Below are 18,508 nucleotides of genomic sequence, written 5' to 3'. Positions count from 1 at the left end.
GACTTTTGCAGCGCGTTTTCATTAAAAAGTTATTTGCCATTTCTTTTGTGAAGAGTTTTGAACAGGAATATTAATTGCGACTAAAACACACAATTATCTTGCGCCAATGGCGAGGCAAGGCTGACAGCTCATGTCAGAGATCAATAGCGCGCGCATTTAACAGCCAAATCCCGATGTTTTCTTAAGATTGTTGATTCAATTTAGCTGCCTTGGGAGCCACCGTGACGAGTTCGTGATTAGCTAGTGCTTGTGAAAACGTCCCGTCAAATGCAAGCGTCAAGGATGGGATTTTGACCCTCATGGAAGCGACAGTTGGAAAGCCAAGAAGATCCGCTTAGTGTAAAGGAGAGCACAAGACTGGTTTTTAAGGCAAGGGCGTGAAAAAAATTGTTGCTATCTCGTTCTTCGCCGAACACTGCCATGGAGAGCGCCAAGATTCCTATGCGAGGCAGAGTGAAGGACGCTGAGGCCGAGGCATTGCTAAGATTGCTTCGACAAGAGAAGGAGTTTCACGAACGCATCTCAGCGCCTCAAATTCAACAAAGAACTCCTTTGCCAGCTATAGGAAGCGGTAGTAATAACACGACACAATCAACAGCTTGTGAGAGAGCAAGTGTAACAAATGGAACGTTCATAACACAATCGCTCGAAGCTTCGCGCTTCCTTAATTCGGACAGTGAACTTAACAAAGAGTTGGTCAGTGACTCGAACTTTTTATGGACGCCTAGAACAGATACGAACAGTAATATACTTCCTTCGCCCAAAAAAGAGATTTACGTTCCTCCGTTTACATGGAGGGATGAACGAAGCTTATCCTATTCAAAGTACGAGCGACATCGACCCCAGCGAACACTACCACCCCTTGAAATCCCCTCAAGCCCTTGTCCTGATCTTCCAGAGCGCCCCTCTTGTCCTAAACCGGGATCACCGAAACTCTGGGAAGATTAACCCTATTGTAATAGAAATCGAGCGGAGGAGTTCGTCGGGGAAAACGTTCGCGCTTGAATTCGACCTCGAGCTGGTTTTAACTTGCGGTAAATGTGTTCTCCATATGGGAATCATCGCGCTGTTTTCACGCTGCTCGTTGCCCTATTTAAGGTCATATTTCTACGTACCTTACAAAAAAGCCCACCAAGAGATAGCACAAGAGGCTGACTCCAACAGCGAAGCACTTGATGACTTCCGTAGTTTATGCGAGTTTATCACGCGAGACACCAAGTCCACTCGACGGAGCCCCTACGCAAGCCGGCGAAAGAAACATTTAGTTTGAGTTTCGCGTATCTTTGATCGGATCTCTCAAGGACACTTATATCGAAAACTTATCTTGAAAGATAAAAACGATCATTTGTTATGGAGCCGTGAGCAGTTGCTACGCTTTTGAATTATGGTTGTCATTTTAGCTAGACTAATAATCCCGGCAACATGGCGAGATTTAATCCCCAAGACATAGAAAAAGAGACATGGAACACATTGTGGGATGTAGATGTTTAAGAACAACTTAAGTTACGGTTTAATATTATAAATAAAGTGAAAACTGCGAATTACACTATTCAATACTCAAAGTTTATTTTGATTGTATCTCTGAATAGAAGTGTCAAGTTCCGGACCACAAAAATCGCAGTTACAAGATTTTCTACACGAGTCGCTTGACACTAATTCGCTAGTACAACAAAATCGCCAAAGAACCTTTCAAACTCAAGAGCTTCGAGGAAGTAAGTTAACCAGTTCCCAAGGAAACGTCGATTCGCTCTCAAACAAATTTTCTGGCTTTGTTAGCGCGGCGCGAACACAGTAAAATGAAACTAGGAAAGTAATCGAGCATTCAGCATTCTGTTTACAAACAATTTTTGATGAAAAATTAATCAATGTTTGAGTGAAAACTACTCTTTCTTCTCAACGAGCATCAAGAAATTTATTGATTGTAGTTTAACCTTATTCGAGTAGCTTTTCTTTGTGGAACTGCGTTTAGGAAGATGGATTTTGAATGAGTTGTTTGTCTGTGTTTTGTTATTCTTCGTGTGTTTCCTAGCGCAATTTCGTTTATGTTTACTTTAAAACGCTGGGAAACGAATCTTAAATTGCTGTGTTTCGGAAATGTTTAATAAAAAGCTAACGCGCTTACATCAAGAATTCGAATGTTGTTGTCAAAGAGAATCAGACGGAAACTTCTAACCGATAATAGAAATAGAAAAGCGAAATTATTTCGGCGATAGAAATGAGCATAGTTCGTTTTTTTTTTGTTCTGGGTTTAGTTGCGTGTTTCGCAAGTAATCTTTGGTTGACATTGGTTTCACATTTGCATAATTGAACTCAAGTATGCTTGTGTAAATAACTGAGTGACTGGAAACACTTATAATGAAAGCTCTAACGAGATACAAATTAGTTTCGAAATCAGTGCAGGCAACTGGCGAGACTCTTTAACGACGGGGGGGGGGGGGGGTGGGGGTGGGGGGAGTAAGTGCAATCGTGGCGAATGTTTATGAAATTGTTCTCGTAATTCCTTGGGATCCTAACGGGAATAAAGTTTTACGCACAACATTTTTTATATAGTACTGTATAAACTTTTTGGTAAATTTTTTTAAATATATTAATTCCCGGATCCTAAAGGCTGGTTCTCATATGATCGCCCCGATCGTCTCTGTCGCTTCTGTCGTTTGCAAATTCTGAGGCGATCGTAGGCGTCGAAGCGATTGGAAGCGATCAGGGGGTTCTCATATGATCGCCCCGATCGTCTGGTATATGCAAAATAGGGTTAATCAAAAAAATAAAATTTATGATCTTTTCTTTGTTCCCGCATATGAATATTCGATTTTTTCCGATCGACACACGTATGTTTTTTTTTTTCAAACTCCGATTCGCTTATGGCAGCCTTCGATGCGGCAAACCTCGTGGCCTCTTATCTTCTCTGTGCCGTTTACGGCGAACGGAGGCCAAACGGAAACGTAGTTCTGGGTAATCCGATGCACCATGGGACAGATCGCTTCGATCGTCTCCCTCTGTGGCAGTAGTTCTCATATTCGTTCGCGATCGCCGCGGTCTGCGCGATCGTCCATGACCGGGCGATCGAAGCGATCGCGTCGCCCCGTCGTTGCAGACGTGCGATCGTCTCTGTATGTTCTCTGTCGCCCCGTCCGCAAACTTTTGAAGCGACAGAGACGATCGGGACGATCATGTGAACCAGCCTTAAGAGAAAAGCTAGCCACGTACGTTCATTCCAAATTTTGCAGTTTGCCCAACGAAACACGATAGTCAAAACGTCGAGTAACTTTCAAAAATTGTGCATTTCTAAAGTGGCCCACTGATTATACAGTAAACTGTCTCTTTACGGACACATCGTTCATGCGGACATGAAATTGGTCTATGTCGTATTTCATTCATTTTATTAGGCCAAAGGGGGGGGGGGGGAATTTAGGGTTTGCGGTTTTGCGTTACATTGGGCAACTTTTCATGCGAGCTATTTCGGTACAACTATAAAATCTTAAATTGTGGTATTGCGTTATTTTTCAAACCTGCGGGATGCGCTTTGGTCTATGATAGTCCGTATAAAAACTAATCCTTCACGATTTTTTTTTCATCAACCTTTTCCGGGATATCTAACATGATACTAAATAATTGCGAGTAGGTCAATTCTTAATTTACAAGCGGTAACAAAAAGCGCCAGCTATGCCGGCTACAGTACTCGCCTCTGTCACTTCAAAAAGGGTTTTCTTGCGATCGGGGTGTTTATATGAGAACATTACACAGATGATCGCCATCGTCTGCGGCGCGATTGAGGCGATCACGATCCCTTGGATCGCCCACGTTGTATCCTTTTAGATTCTCACTACCGTTCTTCACCGTAAATTCCACTGCAATAGCTAAGAAGATAGGAGGCCACAAGTTTTGCACTTTTCGAGTGAAGGCTGTCATTGTGCTGGATCTAGGGCTAAAATGATTGTTTTTCGTAGGTCTTCGCTCTACCAGCTGATCGGGGCGATCATGTGAGAACCAGGCTTAAAGATCTTTGTCTAATTTCTAATGGCAGACAGCGAGCTTGTCGCTCAACCCAAGGACTGCTTTAAAAATAAAACGAGTAAATGAACGAATCTCACTAATTATCTGCCTTTTGCTTCAAGTTAACATCGGGAAAAAGAAAAGAAAATCAGAGGATACAACAAAGCGCAGGTGTCCCAGTAAATCTCGACTTTCGCGGTATTTTGTCACAGTTGAACAACCTCGTTCCCTGGAATCGAGGTTGACAGTTGAACTTGAAATTAATGACCGGAAGTTATCATTATCTTTGATCCTGGCGAGGTCACCAGCTGGAACTGTTAAAGGGGCTAGGTCACGGTATTTTAGGTAATTCTATTTATTTTCGTTAATAAAGAGCTCTTAACTTTCAACTGGAAGAGCAAAAGCCTTTTATTGGCAAAATTACGGCCACATAACAAACAAGGTTGATTTTCAAGCATTGTAAATGACAGTTTCAAACAAATTGAGATAAACTTGAAAAAAGTCGGGCCGAAGTTGACCTGAATGCAATCCATTAAATCTTCTCGAATTTTTCTCATCCATGCAGCTTTTTGGCCTTTCTGTGTTTCTTTTGAGTTCTTCTACAGTTTTAAGCCGTTATTGTGATATTTCAGTTAATTCAATGACCAGTTGGCCAGTGCTAAAATAACCTAAAATTGCGTGACATAGCCACTTTAACAGCTTTACTGTTTATTTTAATCCGAAGGTCAAATAATTAATTCTTCCTACTTATCGCTATGCATTTCTTTTACTGTTAGTTTCAAGAATTTAATGGCACATCAGCATTTTAAAGTTGACAAACTCTCCACTCTCCTTACACGCATCTGGATTTCAAAATTAATACGAAATCACTACTTTTTTGATAACAATTACTCAGGCTAGACAACCCCTATACCGTAAAATTCCGGTTATAAGCCCCCCCCCCCCACCCCCCGCTTATAAGCCCATCCGGTTATAGGCCCATCTACCTGGAAACAAATAAAACACTTCCGATTATAAGCCCCCCCCCCCGGATATAAGTCCCCCCTCTGCCGGATGACAGTACTGAACAGGGCTAAATGTTGCTTTATTATGCGTTTTTAACTTAAATTTTGATCAACACTCCCGTGGCTTGTTTCGAAACGTTATTTTTTTCATTCCGCTGATAAGCCCTCCCGAATATAAGCCCCTCCTATAAGCAGAAGACTTCCGGATATTATGCTTAGTTCATGATCTAGTATTATAGTTATGAAAACTACTATTATACGAACAGTAAAACGAGCTCACTCAGAGGTTATTAACAGACTTTATAGTAAAAACAGCAAACTGCTCAGCTTCGCCGTTGTAAAGGCTTGCAGTGGAGTGACGCAATTCCGTGGAAGAGATTTCAAATGTGTCGTGCAGCCTTATTATGCAAAACTTGTAGCATGATCGGCCATCGATTCTAGCACTGTCTTCGCTGGCAGTAAATCTCTTGAGCTCAGTGACTTTGAAAATGTCAAAAGCCAAGAGACATTTACGTCAATGTAAAAAAAGTAATGGTAAAGTTTTGTTAACAATTACTATACTAGTGCAATGAAGCTATCAATAGGTTGTTCTCATGCGTAAAGGTTACATAACAACAGGTTTTTGTGGTTATGTAATACACACTTTTTATTTTATAAATATACATTCTATAAGAATATCGAGGCTGAAATTTTCCGAATTTTTAAGAATATGTTAGGAATAAACCCGAGGCTGAGATTTTGACGGAATATAATTTTCAGTTGAAAATTTGTAAATACAATACATACTAGTTATGCAACGCTTTCGAGTGGTATACTCTGAAATATCCCACGAGTCACTTGTATTTTCTCGGTATACACACGAGCCTTTAGGCGAGTGTGTATACCAAGAAAATACAAGTGACAAGTGGGATATATTTCATAGTATACCACTAGAAAGTGTTGTGTAACTATTTTATACCATGCCATAGAAAATACGCTTACTAAATTTCGTCGAGAAGACAATCACAGCGCACGATGGGAAGGTTGGGTTGAATACCGTCGAATATACAACGGCTTTCCTGTATTCTGGTTGGCTGTATTTTCTATGGCATGGTATAAAATTAAGTACGTGTTTAATTTACTGAACCGTAAAAATTCATATATTTCTCTAAACGGCAAAACTTTTAACTAGCCAATAAATCGATAAAAACTTGCACTAACCAAATGTTCGATGCTTTATGACAGTTCGAAGAACGGCACATAAATTGATACCCCAATACATGCTAAAACGGAAATGTCAAACAGTATTATCTAAGAATGTTCATAAGAATATTTTCAGCCTAAAATCGGCAGAAAAATAAGAATATTCAGTCTGGATCGAAAAACAATATATATATATATATATATATATTAAAAGACGGTCTGATCAACTGAAGATACGACTTGGCATTTTATTAAAAAAAAATAAAATGCCAAGTCGTATCTTCAGTTGATCAGACCGTCTTTTAATATTTATGCTCTAGTTTTCTATTGAGCACTCTGACATCAGTTCTGCAAATCAACTAATATATATATATATATATATGTCTGAATTTATCAAAACCGGGTCAAAGAAAAGTGACGTCAGTATTCTTGGACAAGTACGTTACTGCGCGAATTGGCTTACAACGCCACAAGAAAGGGAAAAAAAAAAAAAGAAAGAAATACAGCGCTGAAAGGTAGAGAAGAGAGAGGAGAAGAGAAAAAAAGACTGACATTCCCTTTAGTTTTTATATCATGGAGTTTGGAGATAGTTTCTGGCGAGAAAAAAACGCGTTTACAGCGATTTTCGCTTTAAACGGTGAAAATTTCCTTGACCTGGTTTTGATAAATCCAGACATATGATTCAATAGTATGACCGGAAAGGTCAAGAATGAGCTTCTCGAGTTACAATCAATCATTTTCTATGCATCTAGAGAGAAATCCAGGCTTTCCCTGCTCATACTATTGAATCATATGTCTGAATTTATCAAAACCGGGTCAAAGAAAAGTGACGTCAGTATTCTTGGACAAGTACGTTACTGCGCGAATTGGCTTACAACGCCACAAGAAAGGGGAAAAAAAAAAAAGAAAGAAATACAGCGCCGAAAGGTAGAGAAGAGAGAGGAGAAGAGAAAAAAAGACTGACATTCCCTTTAGTTTTTATATCATGGAGTTTGGAGAAAAAAACGCGTTTACAGCGATTTTCGCTTTAAACGGTGAAAATTTCCTTGACCTGGTTTTGATAAATCCAGACATATATATAACAGGTTTCAGTTCAATCTTATTATGCCTGGCCACATACCAGATATTTTTAGGTTTCAGTGTTAAGAACGCAAAAAAAGTTCCGGGAAGAATTCTTCAAATTCTGCCCTTGTGAATTGGAAAAATTGCTGACATCTAAATAAATATAATTGCACCCTCCCTTTCAACAATTTACTTTATATCTTTATGTTGGTATTCTAGTTGCATTTTGTGTTTGAGCAAAAAATACTTAGTCACATTTCTTGAGACCGTTTTGACAAAAAATGCATCAAAATCCCCGTGATATAGTGCCCCTTTACTGAGTTCTTACATTTTTCAACAAAGTGTGGATGTAAACACATATTAATTCTATTCGCACTTAATCTTCATTTCGATTCTAGGAATCCAATTTGGTTGCGTTGAAAGGGCCAAGTTGCATTGCTTTATCCTGCTCATTTTTCCTCAGCTGTCGTTAGATATCTTGATAAAAATTCGTTCAACCGAGAAAACTACCGTGTAGTATTGACGACAACTACCTTTAGTTAATCCAAGATTAGCTTTGTGTGTTGCTCATTTCGTACAGTGTTAATGCGATGTTCATAGAGTAGTACCAATACCTTTGTTAGGCCAAAGAAATTTTACAAAGCGGTGCGGAACTAAAAATAAATCACGCAGCTAAAATAGATCACAGAGTGTCAGAAGCGATATCGTTTTCTTTCGGCTGGTTCCTGTGCAAATAATTACGAAAGCAGGCTTTAATGGAAGTCACCTTTTTTTTAACTGTAATTCCCGGTCTTTTTTGTGTCGTAAAACCTGACAACCTGAGGTCCTTGAAATGATGTATTATATTTGGCGTATAGTCTGAGAGTGTACGTGAGTGAGTAAGTTTTGTCGCACGCAATGGCAGAAAGAACCAATAGGAAAGCTGGAAGCCAGTGAATATTGGATGGTATCCTACGGTTTACAAGCTACGCTGTTTTCTCGTCATAAAATGCCATTCGTCTGGTAAACTACTTTTGGCAAGGCTTTTTTGTAAAAAAAAAAACCCACCCGCCTGTCTCGCTAAAACTCAAGTGATATCGTGGGACGTTTCAAGGTATACTATTTTTTTTTTTTTTTTTTTTTTAAATAGCAGTTTATTTATTAACAATGACAATACAATACATTACAATACATAGCTTACTTAAAAAAGCATTATTTAAGTTAAACAGAGGGCATGCAAAAATAAATTGATAAATAAATAAATAACAAAGAAAATAACAAAAAAAAAAAAAAAAAGGACAGAGGAAAGGTAGCGTGGCTGACTATTTTTTTTTTTTTTTGGCCTTTTTAAATACTATATTTAATGTTGAGGGTTACAGCTGTATCTGTTTCTTAGATTTATGCTTCTCTATTTGAATTTTGCTTGTAAGGATGGCCATGAAAGCTTCCCAGTAGTACTCTTCTTCTTTTCTAGAGGCTGTGTAAATATACTGTTTTGCGATAATCAAGCAGAGGTTTAAACCAAGTCGACGAGAGAAGTCATTGGTAACACCGTATATAATCATGTTTTCATCAAGAGTTATTGGCTCAGAGTTTTTGGAATTCCACCAATTAGTATAGTGAGACCAAAAGCTTTTAACGTTCAAACAGGTAGCAAAAAGATGAGTAAGTGTTTGTCTATCAGAGCATAGATGGCATTTATCTGTTTCTTTCAGTGCATCTCTAAAAAGCGTTGAATTTGTTGGCAGAATATGATGAATAATTTTAAATTGAAAGATGGCAAGTCTGGTGTCCTTAGTGACTTTGAAAGGAAGGCTATAAATGAGTTGTATTGTTTTCTCATTCAAATTTGCTTTTACCATCCTTTTTTCAGCAGTAGGTGTTAAAAACTTTTTTTTAACAAGGAATTCTGTTGCCGATTTGCAAGAGAGCTTATTTAAAGGTATTCTATCGTAATCTTTACCATCCAATGGCGCCTGGTATACTATTAGAAAGTTCCTTACGTTACCTACACAAAATAACACTGCGCATGCATGAATACTTTAATGAACGACTTATTTTTTTTAGGTCTTTCATACTGGTATTTCCCAAGAGTATACCCTTAAGATAATGCACTTACAATGCCGAGAAACAATCAAATTAACTTATGCCATTTGTTTGTTAATAACGGTCAGTAACAATGAGTGTGTTTTGTACAGTACATTGTCAACTTGTGTTCGACAGGTAATCAGATTTTTCGTTTTCCAAGACAACAGGTAAATGTCAGACACTTTCTTCTTACATCTGTGCGGAACATGAAAAAATGACCGGGCAAAATGACTTTTTCGTTTCTTTACAAGGTGACTTAAGACTGGCTATCATGCGGCAAAGTTGTTTTTCTCAAAGTCTAGGCTTTTGTTAAAGACTCCAGACAAAAGAAGAAAAGAATTGAGATGCAAAACAACGTGTTTATAAGCCGCAAGCCTTGCTCGTGAAAGGGCATTCTTAAACTAGACCGGCAGCCGAAAGAACCAGTGATTTCACAACTGCCATCCGAGAACGTTTAAAAGTTGCTACACAAATATTTGATTGCCAACTACTCCAACAACACCAAACTAAACTGCAAAGAAGCGAAAGGAGTAAATTTCTCTGTCACCTACGTCTGGAAAACGTTCAGAAAAACAACAAGATGACCAGAATACGAAAAAAGAGCCCTTCCATAGCGGAGCAGCTACCCAAGCAGATGGCTAGAATCCTCTATAATACGCTCATTCAAGAGACACAGCGAAGCAGTACTGAGAGCAGAGCGATGTCCGACAGCGAGCCAAGTCGACAAAATCATGAGATCTCTAGTCAAGATGTCCTGTTGGCGGTAGTCGAGCCGATAGAGAATTCAACATGGCGAATAGGACTTCATAAGCGGACATTAAATAACATTTGATGGTTTTGAATGTCTGCAGGAGAGGCAGTTACGTGCTAGCTGTATTAAAATAAAACTGTGATACTACACCAACCTTTCCCCTTGCAGTTTCCTAAAGGAACTATGGAACTAAAGAAAGACTGAACGACTTTTAAAAAGTATCAGCAGTTCACAGCCAGAATGTGAAGGAAAACTGATCGCTTTGACGCGAGCCTTGTCATAAGACTTACTTTCAAAGCACACTTTTTCAGGGCCTTTTTTTTTTCTTCCCTGTACGAGGAGTGTATAAGCGACTCTTAAAACATGTAATTTATTTCACTTTGGAAAACAATAATGTATTATAACTATTTTAGGATGATATCCGTGTCTTGTAGTACAATTAAAATGCGAGTGTAAAGAGTATTGACTACAGTTATTGGAAATAATGTAAATATCAATAAAAACGAGATCTGAATTAATAGTTAAGTTGTTTGACTGTACCAACTAGAATTCTGGTAATTGTTATTTTTTGAAAGCGTATCTTTGCGCTTCTTACAAAACTTAGTATTTCTATAATTTTCTGATATATCGTTGTTATGGCCAGTATGTTCGTCGTTTGCGAAAAAAAGGGAGATCTGAAATGATCTTCAAGCTGCACGCGCACACAAATGGCAGACGATGGTTAAGCGTGTCGCACGCAAAAATCGAAGGCAAAATCGTACCGTCTTAATCGTCCCCTTAAGCTGCGTGCTTTGTAGTCTCATAAAGTACGCTGTTTAAACCAATGAGAACGCTTGTGAGATTAGCTCTTTTTTATATTGTTCATTACAAAAAGTAAAACGCTTTTCGAAAGAAAAAATGTAAACAAAACAATAACGTGATCTAGTATCTCGTGTTTTGCGATACATGTGAATCAAAACGTGATACATAACTAATGAGGGTGTTTGCAGGATTAAAGGATTGGTTTGTGTTAGGCCTGGATCAAACTTCTTGTCTACACCTTCAAAGGATCGACATAAATCTGGGAAATGCACTGCTAAAAAGTGAATCAGAGAATAAGCCAGGAGATATTGTTAAAATCAACGATTTTGCTTCATAACTTTACTCCACAGAAAACAGATGGAAAAAAACTATGAACTTTACAATTTGCGGCAATACATTATTTCATGATTCCTATTTGATTTGATAAACCAAAACATCAAGCAAAAACAACGGTATAGTCCAAAAAACGGACTGGTCATAACAACGTTTATATGTATACTGAAACAAACAAATACGCTAGAAAAACTACGAAAACGCTAGAAAAATTAAATTATAGAAATACTAAGTCATGTATCTCCCATTGGTCTCAAGTTATGTAAGAAGTGCAAAGATGCGATTTCAAAATAACAATTACGGAATTCTAGCAGCAAGACAGCAGCAAGAAACAGCTGGACCCCAAACTTTACTACAAACTCCACAGTACCGATGCCATTCCAGCCTCGTTTTACGGGCTTCCTAAAATCCACAAGGCAGACGTCCCTCTCAGACCTATCACAAGCGCCATTGGGTCCCCCACCTACCAATTATCCAAACACCTCGCCAACATCTTGTCACCGCTTCAGAACAACAAATACACAGTTAAGAACAGTGTGTCTTTTGTGGAGAAGATTCGCACCTTGACAGTCAATCCTGACGAGATCTTTGTATCTTTCGACGTTGTATCTCTGTTTACCTGTATCCCGTCCAATCTAGCCGTGGAAGTCGTCAAAGAGAGACTCTATTCTGACTCTTCGTCATCTGAAAGAACAAATTTATCCGTAGAGAACATTATCAAACTCTTAGAATTCGTTCTTGACAGTAACTTCTTCGTTTTTCAAGGAACAAACTACAAACAGATTTTTGGCTGTCCTATGGGTTCACCAGTCAGCGCCATTTTAGCCAATCTGGTCATGGAATACGTTGAAGAAAAGGCCCTCTCCTCGGCTCCACACCCACCTAAATGGTGGTTTAGATATGTCGACGACAGTCATGTGTGTCTGAAAAAAGAATTTGTAGATGAATTTCATTCGCACCTAAACTCGATTAACCAGCACATCAAATTCACCATCGAAGTGGAAACAGAAGGTTCAATCGCTTTCTTGGACACTAAGACAACGAGGCAAGTGGATGGTTCGATAGCCGTTTCTGTTTACAGAAAAGCCACTCATACCGACCGCTATCTAGACTTCAATTCATACCACCATACGCAACATAAACACTCTGTTGTACGCACTCTTATGGATCGGGCTAAGAACATCCCATCCACTGAGGAGGAAGTGTCATCTGAATCTAATCGTGTATTGAATGCGCTGGCAGCGAACAATTATCCCATCAATTTTATTCGTAATGGTCGTCAATCCAATGCCGAACAAAAAAGTGGTGCCAACGTTGTTGAACAGCGAGGTTTGGTTGTTCTACCGTACGCCAAGGGTTTTTCTGAAAGAATCTCAAGAGTTCTCAAAGGTTTTAACGTCAAAGTGGCTCACAAGCCCATCCGTTCCATCGCCAATATTTTGAAAAAACCCAAAGATAAAATCAGCGAAGAGTCGTCGAAAGGTGTTGTATATAAAATCAAATGCAAAGACTGTGCGTGTGTTTACATTGGCCAGACCTCGCGCGCACTCAAAACACGCATCAAAGAACATGCTAAAGCGATAACAACAATGGACAGAAATTCCCTATTGGCCGAACACCATTTGCTCAACGATCATGAAATTGATCTGAAAAATGTTGACATTATCGACCGGTCTTCAGTTTGGAGACAAAGACTTTTCCTCGAAGCGTGGCACTCAGTCCGAGATGGAAACGCTATTAATGAACACGTAGCATTCCCAAACATTTATAAGAAACTTAACAATTTTTAATTGCATACCACCCCCTATTCTATCGTTTCTAGTCGCATTTTTAGAATTCCACCCCCAATTTTATTCAGTACATTTCTTGTCACCTTTTTCTGCATTTCTTAGTTTTTATTCCTATAACACCAGGGACGCCGTTTTAAATTTACATATTGCTGAAGAAGGCTACAGCAGTAGCCGAAACGTCCTGTACATATTTTAAGCCAGTGTCAACTTTTATCAAATAATTTTTAATCTTAGCATGCCTGGCTACAAACCAGATATTTTTAGACGCCTTTAACTGTTAATTCAGATCTTGTTTTGATTTACATTTTCAATATTTCTAACAACCGTAGTCAATACTCTTTACACTCACACTTTAATTATGCTACAAGACACGGATATCGTCCTAAAATACTTATAATACAATATTCTTTTTATCCCAAGTGAAATAAGTAGCAAATATTTTAAAGAGTCGCTTATACACTTCTCGTACAGAAATGAAGAAAAAGTCCCTGAAAAAACTCGCTTTGAAAGTGAGTATTATGGTGGGCTCGCGTCAAAGCGATCAGTTTTTCTTCATATTCTGGCTGTGAACTGCTATTATTTTATAAAGTCGTTCAGTCTTCCTTATGAATAATCATATATAGTTTCATAGTTCCTTCTGAAAACTGCGAAGTGAAAGTTTGGTGAAGTATCACAGTTTGAATTACAGCTAGCACGCAACTGCCTCTCCTGCAGACATTCAAAACCATCAAATGTTATTAAATGTCCGCTTATGAAGTCCTATTCGCCATGTTGAATTCTCTATCGGCTCGACTACCGCCAACAGGACATCTTGACTAGAGATCTCTTGATTTTGTCGACTTGGCTCGCTGTCGGACATCGCTCTGCTCTCAGCACTGCTTCGCTGTGTCTCTTGAATGAGCGTATTATAGAGGATTCTAGCCATCTGCTTGGGTAGCTGCTCCGCTATCGAAGGCTTGTTTTTTTGTATTCTGGTCATCTTGTTGTTTATCTTAACGTTTTCCAGACGTAGATGACAGAAAATGTACTCCTTTCGCTTCTTTGCAGTTAAGTTGGTGTTTTTAGAGTTTTTGACTGTCAAATCTTTGTGGTGCAACTTTTAAAGGTTCTCGGATGGCAACTGTGAAATCACTGGTTCTTTCAGGCTGCCGGTCTAGTTTAAGATGCCCTTCCAAGAGCAAGGCTTGCGGATTATAAACACGTTGTTTTGCATCTCAATTCTTTTCTTCTTTTGTCTAGAGTCTTAAACAAAAGCCTAGTCTTTGAGAAAAACAACCAAGCCGTACGATGGCCAATCTGAAGTCACCTCATGTGAAGAATCGAAATAGTCTTTTTGCCAGATCAGTTTGTCATGTTTCGCACGGAGTTAAGAAAAAGTGTCTGTCATTTACCTGTTGTCTTGCAAAGCGAAAAAAACCTGGTTCCCTGTCCCGGCCAGTTGTATTTGTTTTTGTACACAAGTTGACACTGTACTGTACAAAACACATCCATTCTTCCTGACCGCAAATGGCATTGGTTAATTGAATTGTTTTTCAGCATTGTATGTGCATTATCTTAAGGGTATACTCTTGGGAAATACCAGTCAAAGACCTAGAATAAATATGTCGTGCAATATAAGTTATTCATGTAGTGTTTTTTTTTTTTTATTTGTTTGTTACACAAGGAACGGTCTAATAGTATACCGTGAAACATTCCACATTATCACTTGAGTTTTAGCGAAACCGGCTGGTGTTTTTACAAAAAGGCTAGCCTTATGTAGTTTATCATAATTTATAGCACGACGGAAACGTTTGTTATATTATGGCAAGAAAGCAGCCTATCTTGTAAATCGTGGGATACCGTTAAATATTCCAAGATAAACGTCTTGATTTCAACAACTTTTTTAAAAGTATATGTATTCAAAAATATATCTAATCTACAGGAACGCACAAAATGTGTATGGGCCCCCCTCCCCCATATCAATGTTGAAGTATTACTAGACAGTGTGATAGACAATATGGTGTGATTCAAGTCTCTTGGTATACTTCAACGTTGAATTAGTCCAGCCATATGGTGCAAAAAAATACTGGAATTGTGCACTTCGGGGTAAAAGCACCAAATTTGGCATGGTGATAGTATTTAAGTTGCTGAACAATATTAGCTATGGACCCCAGCCAGGGGGGGTGATTTTGTACTTAGGGGGGTGGGGTGGTTACAATTTTCAAAGAAATTACTGTAATTCAAGAAAAAAGGTGTACAGTTGAGCCGAATTTGTTATATGTAGTAGTACTTACTTACTACTCAGGTTGCTGAACAATATTAGGTATTTACCCCAGCAAGGGGGGTATTTTTTGTACTAAGGGGGGTGGGGTGGTCACAATTTTCAAAGAAAGTACTGTAATTCAAGAAAAAGGTGTACAGTTAAGCTGAATTTATAAGATGTGATAGAACTTGCTTACTGTTCAAGTTCCTGAACAATATTAGGTATTGTCCGCAGCAAGGGTGGGGGGAGATTTTTTGCACTTAGGGGGGTGGGGTGGTTACAATTTTCAAAGAAAGTACTGTAATTCAAGAAAAAAGTTGTATATTTGAGCCGAATTTGTTATATGTGATAGAACTTGCTTACTGTTCAAGTTGCTGAACAATATTACGTATTGTCCCCAGCAAGGGGGGGAGTTGTACTTAGGGGGTGGGGTAGTTGCAATATTAAAACAAATTGCTGTAATTTACCGAAAAGGTGAAGAGTTGAGCTGAATTTGCCATACTAACAGTGCACGATGTCCTGAGATATGTCATCTGACTCCAACCAGACGTTCTTCACAAACGGGGTGTATAACCAGCACGCAGGGTAGGGGGTGGGGTAGTACGTACCATGGTATTTTTTGATTTTGTAAAGTAAGCAAACTTAATCCTCTCCCTCGCATCCTCCCCCGCATGTACGAAGCGCAGTCCAAGACATGCCAGTCGTGAACAATGTTCTTTGCAACCTAACTCAGGTTTGCACCCTCATTTCACCAGCTCCCTAGCATACTGTTGATGCTTTAGGTGATGTCGTCCACTGAGGCTTCCATGCATCTGACTCAGATTGTGCCCATCCCCATTTACTAAGAGAAGGTAGTCAGGATTAGATACAGTGCAATGTCCTCAACAATGACCAGTTTGGTAGGCCACTATCTTGTTGTGTTGTACTAATGCGTCAGAGGTAGAGGGTTGTTCTCTAGGGTCCTACCTTCTGTGCAATAACTAACTTTCCTGGCATCATTGTCTCCTTGGCACGGACGTGTCTGGTCATACAACAGCACCACAAATCTTTCCAGCAAACGCATACTAGGCATTTTGCTGAGGACCATGAAAGCTATAGTGGCTTCTCCATAAGACATCCATGTGGCCCATACTGTGCTCTTCCCTTGTCCTTAGAATGCTGACGCTGATCACAGCCTGTAAAGTCGTGGAAGATGTGCAACACTTGTGATTTCTCATCTCCAAGAGGCCTGACGATATCAAGTATTGCTTACTAACTCCAAATGCAATCACATCTCACTATACTCTTAATTGATTTAGATTTAAGTTGGAAATAGCGAGCATTGTGACATTAGTGTCTTCTGTACGAAGAATTACCTTGCTGTGCACAATCAGAATCTGATTGCAATAAAAAGTAGTCTTGTAGCAGCCTCCTTGTGCATGCAAGGTGATATTTCAGGCGTAACATCAACTGAAGATGACAATACGAGAGTGTCGCTTGTAGATATAATACATTTTGTTTGCTTCACATGGCAACGTGATCATCTCCTAAGCTAGATATGCTCTGTTTTGTTGCATTTGAACTCTTCCTTCAGAAATTCTCCCCACTTAGCAGAAACCCTTACATCTGTTTCTACTCTGGTGACCTGCGACCTGCAAGTAAGCGTAAAGTCCGACTTGATGAAGTGGATGGAAAAACTGACACCAAACCAATGTATAACCCCAGTAGTAGATGTGATGCTTATCGATGGTACTGCCCCTGTCAACATATTGAAGCCGTCTGGAACATGTAAAACATTCTCTTGCTATGCATATCAAGTTAACTGGCCGCAAATCAGTAACCAGCTACCGAGTGTGCAGAAGATTGATATCATCTGGGATAGATGCGTACCAAACTCGTGACAAGCGTGGAAGAGGTGTCCGTCGCAGAGTAGAAGCAGATGTAAGGCTTCCTGATAGCTGGGGAGAATCTCTGAAGGATTAAGAGTCCAACAAAACAGAGCTGATTTTATATGTGCGCGCACAGCAAGGTATTGACAAGATAATTTGTACAGTAGACACTGGTGTTGCAGTAGTGCTTGCTCTGGAGATATGAATTGCATTTGGAGTTGGTAAGCAATACTTGACATCGTCAGGCCTCTTGAAGATGAGAAATCTCAAGTGTTGTACACCTTTACAGGCTGTGATTAGACATCAGCATTCTAAGGACAAGAAGAGCACAGTATGGGCCACATGAATGTCCCATGGAGAAGCGACTATAGCTTTCATGGTCCTTATCAAAATGCCTAGTGTGCAGGATGTTCTAAATGCTATGCCTGTGCTTGGATTGGTGGTTCTGTTGTATGACCAGCAAGCCCGTGCCATTAGGAGTCAATGATGCCAGAAAATTTTTGCACAGAAGGAACGAACCCTTGAGAACATCTCCCCTACTGCTGATGCATTAGTACAAACACAACAAGATAGTGGTCTACCAAGCTGGTCATTGTTGAGGACAGTGCACTGTATCTAATCCTGACTACCTTCTCTAAGTGAATGGGGATGGGCACAATCTGAGTCAGATGCATGGAAGCCTCAGTGGACCACATCACCTAAAGCATCAACAGTATGCCAGGGAGCTGGTGAAATGAGGGTGCAAACCTGAGTTAGGTTGCAAAGAACATTGTTCACGACTGGCATGTCTTGGACTGCGATTCGTACATGCGGGGGAGGATGCGAGGGAGAGGATTAAGTTTGCTTACTTTACAAAGTCACAAAATACCATGGTATGTACTCCCCCACTCCCCTCCCCTGCCTGCTGGTTATACACCCCTTTTGTGAAGAACATCTGATTGTAGTCAGATGACATATCTCAGGACATTGTGCACTGTTAGTATGGCAAATTCAGCTCAACTCTTCACCTTTTTGGTAAATTACAGCAATTTGTTTCAATATTGCAACTACCTCACCCCCAAAAGTACAAAAAACCTCCCCCCTTGCTGGGGACAATACGTAATATTGTTCAGCAACTTGAACAGTAAGCAAGTTCTATCACATCTAACAAATTCGGCTCAAATATACAACTTTTTTCTTGAATTACAGTACTTTCTTTAAAAATTGTAACCACCCCACCCCCCTAAGTACAAAAAATCTCCCTTCCCTTGCTGGGGACAACGCCTAATATTATTCAGGAACTTGAACAGTAAGCAAGTTCTATCACATCTTATAAATTCAGCTTAACTGTACACCTTTTTCTTGAATTACAGTACTTTCTTTAAAATTGTGACCACCCCACCCCCCTTAGTACCAAAAATACCCCCCTTGCTGGG

At 39.5% G+C, this 18,508-nt stretch overlaps 2 protein-coding genes across 2 annotated transcripts; both read left to right on the top strand.

The window, feature by feature from the left end:
- Positions 1-42: 42 nt before the first annotated feature.
- LOC144635082 (uncharacterized) lies at positions 43-2,328 on the top strand. The gene has a single exon (XM_078494161.1). It carries the CDS (start codon positions 421-423, stop codon positions 946-948), a length of 528 nt encoding a protein of 175 aa, XP_078350287.1. The 5' UTR covers positions 43-420; the 3' UTR covers positions 949-2,328.
- Positions 2,329-9,888: 7,560 nt separating this feature from the next.
- Positions 9,889-17,844, top strand: LOC144636924 (uncharacterized). Its single transcript, XM_078496120.1, has 4 exons — positions 9,889-10,071; positions 11,505-12,680; positions 16,799-16,953; positions 17,733-17,844. Exons 1-4 carry the CDS (start codon positions 9,889-9,891, stop codon positions 17,842-17,844), a joined length of 1,626 nt encoding a protein of 541 aa, XP_078352246.1.
- Positions 17,845-18,508: the final 664 nt, after the last annotated feature.

This window comes from Oculina patagonica, chromosome 13 (assembly GCF_052425735.1).
Source record: "Oculina patagonica isolate OP01 chromosome 13, crgOcupat, whole genome shotgun sequence".
NCBI classification, from domain to species: domain Eukaryota; kingdom Metazoa; phylum Cnidaria; class Anthozoa; order Scleractinia; family Oculinidae; genus Oculina; species Oculina patagonica.
This window is presented reverse-complemented; position numbering and strand designations above follow the sequence as displayed.

Excerpts from the sequence above, each read along its gene's own strand:
- LOC144636924 (XM_078496120.1), top strand. The coding sequence starts at position 9,889 with ATGACCAGAATACGAAAAAAGAGCCCTTCCATAGCGGAGCAGCTACCC. Across the intron at positions 10,072-11,504 it reads GTCAAGATGTCCTGTTGGCG|CAGCAAGACAGCAGCAAGAA; the intron begins GTAGTCGAGCCG and ends ACGGAATTCTAG. Across the intron at positions 12,681-16,798 it reads AAGAGTCGTCGAAAGGTGTT|AAATTCTCCCCACTTAGCAG; the intron begins GTATATAAAATC and ends CTCTTCCTTCAG.
- LOC144635082 (XM_078494161.1), top strand. The coding sequence starts at position 421 with ATGGAGAGCGCCAAGATTCCTATGCGAGGCAGAGTGAAGGACGCTGAG.